We start from the raw sequence: 11868 nt of genomic DNA on the forward strand, positions 1-11868 counted from the left end.
AAATTCTTCCCTCATTTTCACCCGCCGCGTTCCTGAAAACTAGTATATATTTTTTGCATTTAGAATCTAGTTGATCCAATTATTTTACAAGGTCAGATAGATTGAGGTGGCAGTTTTTTAACGAGCAGTTTTATATTGTGAAATTGATGCTTCTCAATTCTTAATATTTTAGATTATTGGGTAATAGATGACGTTAACATGTTATATGATATTTCTACATACATTTTACATGATATTTCTACATTTATTTTACATAATATTTCTACATTTATTTTACATGATATTTCTAGATGTATGAAATCAAATTTAATTCTAAAAGGGGGGTTCAGCCACCTAGTGGAACTATAAAGAGGGCCAACAGTATATAGACAAAATACCCTTCAATTTGTGCACAAATATATACCTTATTTGCACACCATCTCTCATCTTTTTGCGACCCAGTCAAATTTAAAAATTAAGTTAGTTTATCAGCTAATCATCACGTTTACTAATAAAATAAGATCAAATAGATCAAACATTGAGTCCATAAACCAGAAAACATATTTTTGACATCACCACCACTGGGAAATAAGCTCTTCGGTCATGACTCTATATCTCATTCTAAATGTCTTTTTGGTTTAATATAAGTCGCACCACGAAACTGGTCAAGGTTCTGGGAATTTAAAGGCAAAAAAAAAAAAATGTACGCAATTTCAATGTTCAACACGAAATAGATTTTTTCGAAAATGATTTAAAGGGGAAATGTCCAAAAAATCATTTTTTGAGTTCTTCTTCCGATATAAGTTGAACTATGTTGCGTATATAAGGGAGGGTTAAGAACAATTTAACACTTATTTTTCACGGAGTTGGTAATATTGTATTTAGAAAGACCCGGCACCTAGGACTGGTCATGACAACGTGATTTCGCACAATATTAAAGCACAATTATTTGGGAAGCTTTTAAAATATGATTTTATTAAGAGAGCTAATCGATGAAAAGTAACTACAAAGGAGAGTAAAGGAGTAAAAAGGATCTTAATGTTGTTGGCCTAAAAATAAAAAGTAGGCTTGACTCAGACCCAGTAAAATTGAGGTTGCGTGTTTGAAATAGTGACGTTCCGCTCCGAAATGTATCTCTGTGTTTGTGCTTTTTTTCAAGACGTTACTTCAGATATCCGGAGTTACGGACATGTAATGTCATGTCAAACCATTGAGGATAGAACAAAGAAGGCCAAAAAATGTTTGTAGAGGCTGTTGCCTGCAACTTATATGAGTAACCATGGTGAAGTGCTACTCCTGACTAGAGATGGTTTTTAAGAAAAATCTGCAATGGTCGCTCTAGGGTCCTTGGCTCTGATTAGACCGCCATTCTTGGGTCCCTCGCTCTTATTGGCTCAAATATGGTGCCTCCTTTCTGCTACCAAAAACGATGGTAAAAATGTCATGCTGGTTACGCATGTTCTATCACTATTTAAAGAACTTTTGCTTCAAGCCAAATATATTTTTTTAGTGATGGGTTTCGATCCGGAAAATCAGTCCTCTGGTAGGGCTCCCATTCCAACGAAAAAGGGTAGAGAAATGAAGACCCAAGATCAGGAACGGGTTTTAAAGCAACCATGGTTCCGAGACCTAGAACGGCAGGATAGCGTTTTGCCACTCATTTCAGGAATTTTTATTTTGATATTGTACTCTCTTTAGCTTGTGATGGGAGCCCTAACCGCGGTCCTTTAAGCTAAAAAGCTGACCTTCCGGATCGAAACACATCACTAATTTTTTTTTATAGCAACTCTGAGCTTTTATTTGAGCGTAGGTTTATTCTAAGAAGTATGGGGACGTTTAGGTAAGCTGTGGCAGGTTCATTTGTTTGCTGGTACCAGTGTCAGTGATGCAAGTTTGGAGCTTCAAACACGTTTTTGAGAAGCTGACCCTTCTTTCGCATTGCTATATGAGGAAAGGTCAGCTTCGATAAAACCAGTTTGAAACGCCAATTTTGTATCACTGGCATTGGCAGGCAAGTTTGTTTGCTGGTACCAGCGCTTGCCTAAATGTCCGAATAGTTTTGTATCAGAAAAGCTGAAGTTAAAATAACTTGTGCCAAACATTTGCATCACGCTAAATAATAAACAGAGAAAGGGAAGACTGTGACCCTGAGACAAGGATGTTGTATACATGCCCTGAGAGCACCTTTGCGCATCTTTCTTCACTAAAATATCTTTACTCTTGACGACTGACGGATGTGCACTCTACCACCAGAAATCGCAAACAAAACCAAAACAGTCTTTCAACAACAACCCAGCTCACAGCGCACTCTCTTGGCCTTGCTTCATCTGTCGTTAAACGACTTTAGAAACAGCTCATTAGAACTCTCAAGTGCCAATAAACAGTAACTATGGTCAAATGCAAAATGAAAGTTAGTAAAGTAAAATGTATTCAAACAGTATGGATTTAAACCTTACCGTCATTCAAAGCTAATAGTTGTAAATGGATCATTACAATTCGTCCAAATATTGAACCACACCTTTGTTAAATAGGACCGGTTCAAAATCCCCCTTTCCTCGCCAATTTGTCATTATTCATGGTTGGTGAAATTCGTCGCCTGTCAATTACTTTGGTCTGTTGACGATATATCTGTCTCTGTTTCAGGTTTCATTGAAGGTAATGATGGGAACTAATACGATTGAACAAATTGCTTTAATGTATAAACCCGGCATTTAAGTTGGTCCAATTCCAAAATATTTGAAGGTTCTTTGCCCACCTAAAACACGTCCATTTCTCGCTTAAGTAACAAGCAATGTGAAGAAATTGCCATCCATTAACCGAATGGTTAAACAACGGTTGGCCAAGGCGTGGATAAAATTTGCCTCATGAGATGCACACTTTTAGTGGTAGAATTCATCATCAAAGCGTTTTAGAAATAAGCTGATATAACACCCGCCCTTGAGATGTTATACAAGTGAAAATGAGACATAAACATGATTTTTGAAATCTTCAATTGGTTGTGATAGGAATAAGAGGGATAAAATATAGTTTGTTTCACCACAAGTTCTTTTCCAGGTGCATGTTAAAATTTACCAATTAATTATAGGAACTTGATTGAACCTATTGCAAAATAAGCCAAGGCCAACTAGAGCTTAAGTCTATACTTAACCCAGGAATAATTACGCTCGTATTATGTACTAATCGAAGTCATGAAACAATGAAATAGATACTTGATGTCGTTGTCACTTCATGTTTTAGTTTTCAGCTCACTCGAAGGATTAGGTCTAATGCTACGCCCTATCAATGTTCATGGTAAAATAGAATATGAATAAGGTAGCCGTTTTCTAGTAAAAAAGTCAGTCATTTTGGATTAGCAAAGCCTTGAGAGGTGACCTGAGAACTAGAGTTTTTCAAAGTAACATTCAAGATCAAATTGAGCCACCCTGTCATATCTGAACCGCTCTGCCTCATCTATTGTCAACTATTATAAACTGAATTGGGCAAGAAACAACATCAAAAAATCTCTCTTTTGCATCCTTTCAGCTCCTTCTAGAGTTGGGTAAACCACCCTGATCTGGCTAAAAGGCGCCAAATTATGATTTATAACTCTAGCGTATTTGAACAAATGTGTGTTCTGCAAATTCCAGAATACATCAAAGTTGCGACTACTGAACGAACCGAATTAGAATTACTCTTCTCCCATGGAGTCTACGATCTATCTCAAAGTTCTAATTCGACCAGTCTGTGGACGGCGTCTTTGTGCAAAGGCCATTAGATCCATCAAAAAATATTATTCCTGCATCGATTCAGAAGTCAAACCCCGTGAACACATAAAAAGAAGCTTCCACGCAAGCAGAGTTGGTCTGACTTTTGCGTGATGGTCTCAGTTCTTTCAAATGTTAATTGGAAAGGGTTGGTTTCCAAATGGTCGAGTTTATCTATGAGTTTGGTCCTTCTCCCACCTTCCTTATGATCTGGGGCCATTCATAGACAATTCAATTCCGAGCTCCATCGTGACTTTGGGACAGAATTATTTCCTTATATGTATTTATGGATCATACCAAGCCGTGGCATTCCCCTTTTATTGCTTCATATATGCTCGTCATCGTTATGGAGCGATCAATTAGCGTTGTCAAAATTAAAGCCGATCTCTTGTGGGTGGTAGCTGGTAATAATGCACTTGAGTTGTTATTTCAAATGTTGATCTATGGAGCAACCTAGAATGAATAATTGCCGTTGTCCGATTTCCACAAGCTTGCAGTAGATCGTAATTAAGCTCGACCGCTAAACTGCGAAAGGCGATGATCTTGTCAGTACTCACAAACATTGACACAACCAAATAAATGTTTTTGCTCCAGAATTGGAGGAAATGACCAACCAAGTCTTTCGTCGGTCCATCTTAGCTCCACTGTCTGAGCAGCAATTAATGAAACGGTCGGGCAAATCCTTTGAAGCATGAAAGATAAATGTACAAATAAATGTCCTTAAGTTTGACGAGTGGTTCCGGTCAAGCTATTATCCATTCAAATTTATATCATAAGACTGACAGCGTTTAAACAGATTGCTTTACGTCACTCATAAAGTTGATTATCTTAGCATACGATTTATTGCGTCCCTTAACAATAACTTCCATGCTTGACTTCAAACATCCTAGCCTGAGTGTTAAGTATGTCAAATAGGTTTGCGTGCCAAGTTTCTTGGGTAAAATAGGCGTAGAGCTCTACTCAAAGTCACAAGATAGCCCTTCTTCAGTTGTTCTATGGTCAAAGGTCTGAGATGTTCACATTTTTTGTCAAGTAGATTGAATCTCAATAGAACCCTCACAAAAACGATTGCAAGAAACAGACCTGTGTCAAATACTTTTGAAATTTAATTCATCACAGTCAAAACTACATTGGTTTTAATGGTTATTGATAACAACTAAAATTCAACTAGTTACCATTTCTCAATTTTCAGATGTGATTCATTGTAGTTATTTTCAAACTGTAACTCCAGTACGTTTAATTACATTTCAATTATATTACCTTTTCGATGTCCCGCTTTTTATAAATAATGTTTTCATTACAGTGAGTATGTAAATGATTAAAAAGGTCAAGTTAGGAGGAGGTTAAAGTGCAATCAAACCTAAATCTATTCGATGTATTCACTAAAGTGATATAAATGAAGGATCGAAATGTGAATGTAATTTGTAATGGCAATGGAAATGTCTCCATTACATCGATAGAAATGTACTTAGCTTAAATCACAAGTACCTTGATTTCAAATCTAATTCAATGTGATTGATTCCAATTTTGTTGACATCAAATGTTGCAAAAATGTAATTAATTTCATTCCTTGAAAATCCAATTGCAATTGCAATTGCATCGTAAGTCTGACAGTCAGGCATGATCTTACCTGATATTGTCATTGGTACATCGGACTCCGTTTTCATCGTATGTGCAACAAGAATTGTCTGTTTGACGGTATTCCAAAACTCTTCGACACAACTTTCTTCGACTGATTCCAGCACTTTTTAAGAATCTTCGGAAATGGACCAGTTTCATGAGTTCTTCAGCATTTAGTAATCGGTGACGTTCACGTTTCCACGGACCAGCTTTTGTTGGTCCCATATGATTTTGAAATTGGGACGGAGACAAGGAAATCGGATCCGTAGTTTTTACGGGTTCTTCGTTGGATGAAAGATCTGCTTCTTTTCCAGGGTTAGCTGAAAGTGTGCGAGATTGCTGTTTGGGATTTGGACAACTTAGGGTACCGGTGGTTGTTAACTCAGGTCTGGATTTCGAGATGAATCTCATATTGCTCAAATTTGTGGTGGGATTTGTCTTGATCCAGTTGTCATCATAGTAGATGATCCGCGGATTCTCCAGACCTTCACTAGAGCAATCCAAGGTGACATTGCGTCCTGTTGCCATCAAGGAGTTGCCATGAAATGGTTGATGTCCATATTTAGGCTCTGGAGACATATTTTGGAACCAAGATTTGTATCGGGAGTCATGTTGATAAAAGTTCCGAGACTGCTCAGATCCATCAGATACATTGGGAGTAGATTGATGATGTACCATTTTCTTAGGCACGCCATATACTGGAGGGTATTGGTCCCTTTTGTCCCTGATATAAGTAATGTTTTGATTAGACGAGAGTCGTCACCCTAGGTTACCTGACCTGTTTTCCGTTTTGCTCATTGAAAACTCATCATTTCTGAATCCAATCAATCCCACCTGCTCTCTGCAGAGAAGATTCAGAAAGGAGTGGAAGGATTAAGGCAAAGGAAGAAAACAGGGCAGGCACCAGGATTGGGAGTATTTGAGTAAAAATGCTCCTATATTATACCACAAGCCAATTCAACTACCTTTTAGATCCTGCCACGGGCTTCTTCATTGTACTGAATTCTGTTTACTGTTCTTCGTTTGCTGAGCTGCTTTGACTTGGTTCCTGAACTGGGTAATTTCAGGATTGCTGACGACTTGGCAACCAAAGACAAACTATTATTTCAGCATACATTAAGAGCAAAAGAAGGTCAAAACTTGTGGTTTTGGCGGGGAAACGTAAACAGAACTTCAATTTGGGTGTGGCCGGGACTTGAAGTAATATTCATGAATCCTTCTCATCTTGGGTAAATATCTTGGCCAGTCATTGATCACCACCTCAATGGGTTTCCTTCAAATCTGGTAAGAATTCGTCTCCACTCAAAAGCACTCAGCACTTCACTTTCGTAATGATTGTGTGTTTTGATGTCAGACTGACACTCTTGATCCATTAGAGATACAGAAGGAAATGATCTTGATCATTCGGGTTGGGGGAGACGGGGGGCACCGATCCTTTACGAACGAAAAAAATTGCCACATGGATGTGATTGACGGACACACAACTGAAGGGAGTTCACCATTCACATCCACCACCACATCCACCCCTCTTCAAGGGATGACCATCCCCGGTTGCCATGATCTATCCAACTACCCCGATAGTACCTAAGTTGAGAACACCATTGAGAACAGAGCACACCCACCTCACAGTCACACATTGGTAGACAGACAGACAGATAGACAACCACATACATTCGTATGTACTTGACAGGGAAGAAATTCTGATTTCAGGGCTGGCCTTCAGTGCAGGGATCCGTTCCGTTCGTACGCAACCAAATACAATACAAGCGTTCAAAAGCAAACTTGATGCATGGATTTTAGACGTCAAGATCACTGACAAAAACAACGCCGAGGATCCCAATGATGTCTTCATGAAGGGCGATACTGTTGCTTGTGGAAGGATCTCATTTCGATTAATGACTTCTGGAATTTTTACCCGAGGTCTGGAGCAATATTTTTGGGCCCTACTTATCCAAATACGATGGTGTGTTTCGTACTCTTTAGGAGTTTGGAATTGTTATTTAAGGCACCCATGATAGAATTCTCAATGGGTTTCAGTGATCCTATTGGTGGCAGAGATTTGAAGAAAAAAATGGTGGACCGCTAAAAGTTGATTTACGCTAGCTGTACATGAACAGATTCAGAAACCAGACAATATCAAAAATGAGTTTTTGAAAATCAAACGAGCATTAATAGCTACATTCAGTCAGATATTGTTCAATGGGTTAAAAAAATTCAATGGATTGCATTCAGTAAGTTGGTCGACAAAAATTGAAGAAAGAATGACAAAAAAGTTCAACTTTATTTAAGCAAGTAGTAGATTAAATCAAAAACATTTTTTTTACTGCTACAACTCCATGGTTATAGCTATCATTGACTTTTTTAAATCTCCAAAGGGAATGTGAAGTAATCCACTACTTAAAAGATGACCGGGATATTTTTCTCCCTTTTCCGTTAAAATTTTGTGCGGTGTTATTTACCGCCAAGTGGCATATTCCACAACAATCTAAGAGCAGACAAATTAAACAGTCATGAATGACGCAATAGTGGTTAACGACATAAAACCCCTTATTTTGGCACACTAGAGGTTTCTAAGAAACGAATTTTCGTCAAACTTTGGCATTTTAATCAATGCAATATTGGAAAACTTTCCTCAAGAGACATAATACCTATATTAATATTGTACATTTTCATCCTTTATTTTCATGATTTTTTTTTATCAGTGTCAAAATTTTGCTCACGCTCTTTCGTTCTCACTTCATTTGTTTTTGGCCAATGCAAAGTTTGATTCGCTTAAACACCTAGTTTGGCACTGCTCCATACCACAGGATGTGCGTAAATATAAGAAATATGCTCCATTCGAATGCGAACCAGGCTCTGTTGTCCCAAGAAGTACACAAAATACGCAACATATGATAGAATGCATCCAAAGGAGGATGACGATTCATCATGGTTTCGACGCAAGAGACGGACTATTGTTCTTACATTATACCCTTCACCAATAAAAACGCGCTCTAACCGGCTGAGAAAACAAATTTCTCATACACTTCCTTCCACAATCCAAAAAACACCGTGGATGACTGCCTCAAAACATGAAACAATGTTATATCACTTTCGGCTAAAGAGGAAGCCTTGATCCAGAAAGATGAGGTATAAGGGTTACGAAAAGCCCAAATTAAGATTCGCTAAAGTTAACTCTGGCACAATGTTGTAGACCAATCTGTTACATCCGGTAATTAAAGCATTTTTTTGATTAATTGAAGGGCTATTGTTACTTCCAATGCACTTAATGTTCATATAAACAATACCTATTTTAAAGGCATATGTATTTCCATACAAGCCATAATCATCAAATCTGTTTGTAATTGCTGAAGGGAAAATTTTGAGGCATTTTTCGTACCTAAAAAGCTGCAAGTTAGTTCCGTTTTCAATCATGGTTAGATTGATGGCCGACTTACTTACCTCTACTGGAAATAGAACCCCAGCACTTCAAGATGAAAGAGTTATATATCTTATTTACCTTTCAGATTCCATAGAAAAATATAACATTTGAGGGCCGAGAGGGACCCAATGAAACCCAAATGAACTCAACTGCGAACTTTGAAAAACATCCATGATGGTTGTGAGGAAAGAGATAGTTCAACCTCTGGTCAAATTCAAAGTACCATTCGCGTAAGAATGTTTTGCCTTTATGTTTCTTCCAATGCATAACAAATGTCTGAATTGAAGGGCGTTCCCGTTTCATTGGGAGGTAAATTGAAAGTCCAGCAATAAAATTTGATTGAGAATGTAAAAAGGGTTATGAATGAGTATAATAAATTTCAAAATCATTAACTACTTCAGTAAGTCCATGCTAGTATGAAACAAAGACCAAGCAATCATCGGATTGAAATGCAAAAGTTCTTGTAGCCTACTTAAGCGTCGCCTTTTGTTCTTCATGGTATTGGTATTCCATTACGATGTTTATGGGAGAGACCATGGGTATTTAATCATATGATATTTAGGTTGCTCCGAGATAAAATCTTTGATTTGACGTTGTCAAGTCTTTTCTTATTTTGTCATCGCCATTTCGTGTCAATGGGCCATTACTTGTCTCCGCTGTCATCTTGGGAAAAACTCCCGTAGCAATTCGGCATTTGCATTGGGTCAAATTCTCGTCAAGGTGCTCTGAAGATTAGAAAAAGGATAAAACAGTACCGCCACGCTTTGACCACTCCTTATGGGCTGTATCTACCTTTACATATTTTTACACCATAACATGACTAAAAGTGGCTAAAAGTCACGTCTACAGTACTTTCATCAGTATGCAACTAAAACTGGACTGAGATTTCCGTGAGGGAGCTGGAGAGCAAATGGGTTTTAAAGAAATCAAGTAAAAAGCTGATCCGATCATTTGGTTAGTCAGGGTTAGGGTATCCGTTGAAGTCGATTTTATTTATTGCATTAGATTGCCTTTAGATCGTTTTCAAATGATGATTGGCAAAGTACGATTGAATGTTAAGACTCAGAGTTTCCAGTAGTCGTGTGTATGAACCTTGAATGCGCCACACCAAACCAGGTTTACTCTATGTCAAAAGATGGTCTGTATCCTTGGTCACCTTGCCAAGCTGTTTCTAACTCTTTGAAACTGTTTTACACTTTACCATCTCTTTATTTGTTTGTTCTCCAGTGACCAGAATGTGCCCAATTGGTCGTGAGACCGAGGAAGTTGGGTCAAGTTTATTGGTGTTTTGGGAAAATTTTGTAACCAAAGATAAAGGGCAGATGGATGTTAATGAGCAAATTGTTCGTTGTCAAGGTATCTTGCGGGGCCTTCCTGCCGTCACCTCCTCTCAGGCCATTGAAACTTCTTTAATTGTTTTCCAAATCTTTTTTGTCTCCTTGATATCTTTTCGTACCCAACGATTGCCCAAGGCTCGGTTGAAATCCGCCTGAATTGGAACTTCCTGTAAATTTAATAACCACAGTTTGAACACTTGACTTTGCGGAGGCCAATGATTAGTATCAATACAAGCTTAGAGCACGCGCTTGGGACGGCAGAATTCCCATTAGCATATTTGAATACACACTGGAAATATTCCACTTGCCATTTCTTGCGGCTTATTCTAATTTGCAAGTCGGTAAACCTCATCCTTGGTTAACCACATGGGCAGCAATGGGTGAAATGCATCAGGCATGAACAGCCCCGCGTGTCAGTGAGCAATTAACAAATGGACCCGGCCAATTCTATTGGCACGTTGTTCAATTAGCTTCATGTTTCATACGGACAAGCCTCTGTCTTACATAAAATTACAATGGGAGTCATTCCAGGGTGCCAAGCAAAAAAGTGACCAAAATAATCGATTTTGAAGAAGAGGTTGCGAGGTTAGGCAATTGAACTTTTCGAATCAATTCTTTGAAGTTTCAGTTTTTGTGACTATCCATTCCTCCGAAGAATCAACTTCTTATGAGCTGCTTAAAGATAAAATAATTCAAATTCTAAAAGGTGCACATTAACTATGGCCCCGTTTTCTAGTTGTTACTTTCAAAAGGAAAATTTTTTGATTGAAACATCTGTAGGAAATAATTGTGAAAAATATTTTAGAGTCTAAACAAACAAATACGACTTTTCATGAGCTGACACACTGCCTCAACCTGGGACAAAGGCTCCAAAGGCTCTCTCAGCAAAACATGCGCCTCAAAGGCCTTGATTATTCCTTGTGATTAGTGGCAAAAGCAATATTCCACACATAATCCCTGACGCTGGAATCCAAGGGGTTCAGGTTTAGACTACTTTGAATTCCCTGGAGCTGATAATATGATCAAGCGAGCTCTGGAGGGGTCAAAGATGGGCAAAGACCCATGTAAAACTACTGTTGGCATGCATGGCATCTAATGGTAAAGTTTTTTAGTCATAGGTACTTTGGCTAGTTTGATGTGAAAATTCAATAACATAATCATTTCTGTCAGGTGTTTCATTTTTAAGTTATACCTTTTGAAAGTTTCAACTCAGTGTAACCAACTGTTTTGTGCACCTTGCATTAATTTGCAAAGTTTTAAATGAACCTTAGTTATTCCCAATTTATATTTTCTAGGATTTTGTCTCCTATGGCCTAGGATTGAGTGTTTTATGGGGGGGGGGTCAAAATGGCTCCAAGCTTTCAAACCATCCCCAATTAACATCCATTCTTATGCATAGGATTGTAACCAGTTCATTGAAATGCCAAACCCCAATTCTATCGTCTTTCCACTCGTTGTTCCCCAATATTTCGCTGCATTTTGAGCCTAATCATGATGAGGGCGTGTCGTTGTCTGCTGGTAGAATTATTAGACGTTTTCATGGTCTCTCTTCCCCCGTTGAATATTGAAAACCCTCCTACAACAATTGGGTAATGTGAAGACATTATTTATCCTTTAGTGATGAACTATGAATGTGATAATATCAGAGTCAAATAACAATTCGAATGAAATGGGTTGGAGAATTCAATCTTTAAATTATCTTGATTTTCTCCACCATAGAACTAGATAAGCCCTGGTAGAATTTTGAAATAATAAGTAAGCGCAATTT

General features: G+C 38.1%; 1 protein-coding gene across 1 annotated transcript in view; it reads right to left on the bottom strand.

The window, feature by feature from the left end:
* LOC131877080 (NADPH oxidase 5-like) overlaps positions 1-6545 on the bottom strand; it is a 50540-nt gene extending 43995 nt beyond the window's left edge. Inside the window, exons 1-2 of the mRNA XM_059222640.1 lie at positions 6308-6545; positions 5353-6066 (exon numbers count right to left, since the gene is read on the bottom strand). Of these exons, the coding sequence (XP_059078623.1) occupies positions 5353-6066; positions 6308-6336 (743 nt within the window). The 5' untranslated portion in view covers positions 6337-6545. The remainder of the gene's footprint in view (positions 1-5352; positions 6067-6307) is intronic.
* Between the last annotated feature and the right edge of the window lie 5323 nt (positions 6546-11868).

Source organism: Tigriopus californicus, chromosome 2 (genome assembly GCF_007210705.1).
Source record: "Tigriopus californicus strain San Diego chromosome 2, Tcal_SD_v2.1, whole genome shotgun sequence".
NCBI lineage: Eukaryota > Metazoa > Arthropoda > Copepoda > Harpacticoida > Harpacticidae > Tigriopus > Tigriopus californicus.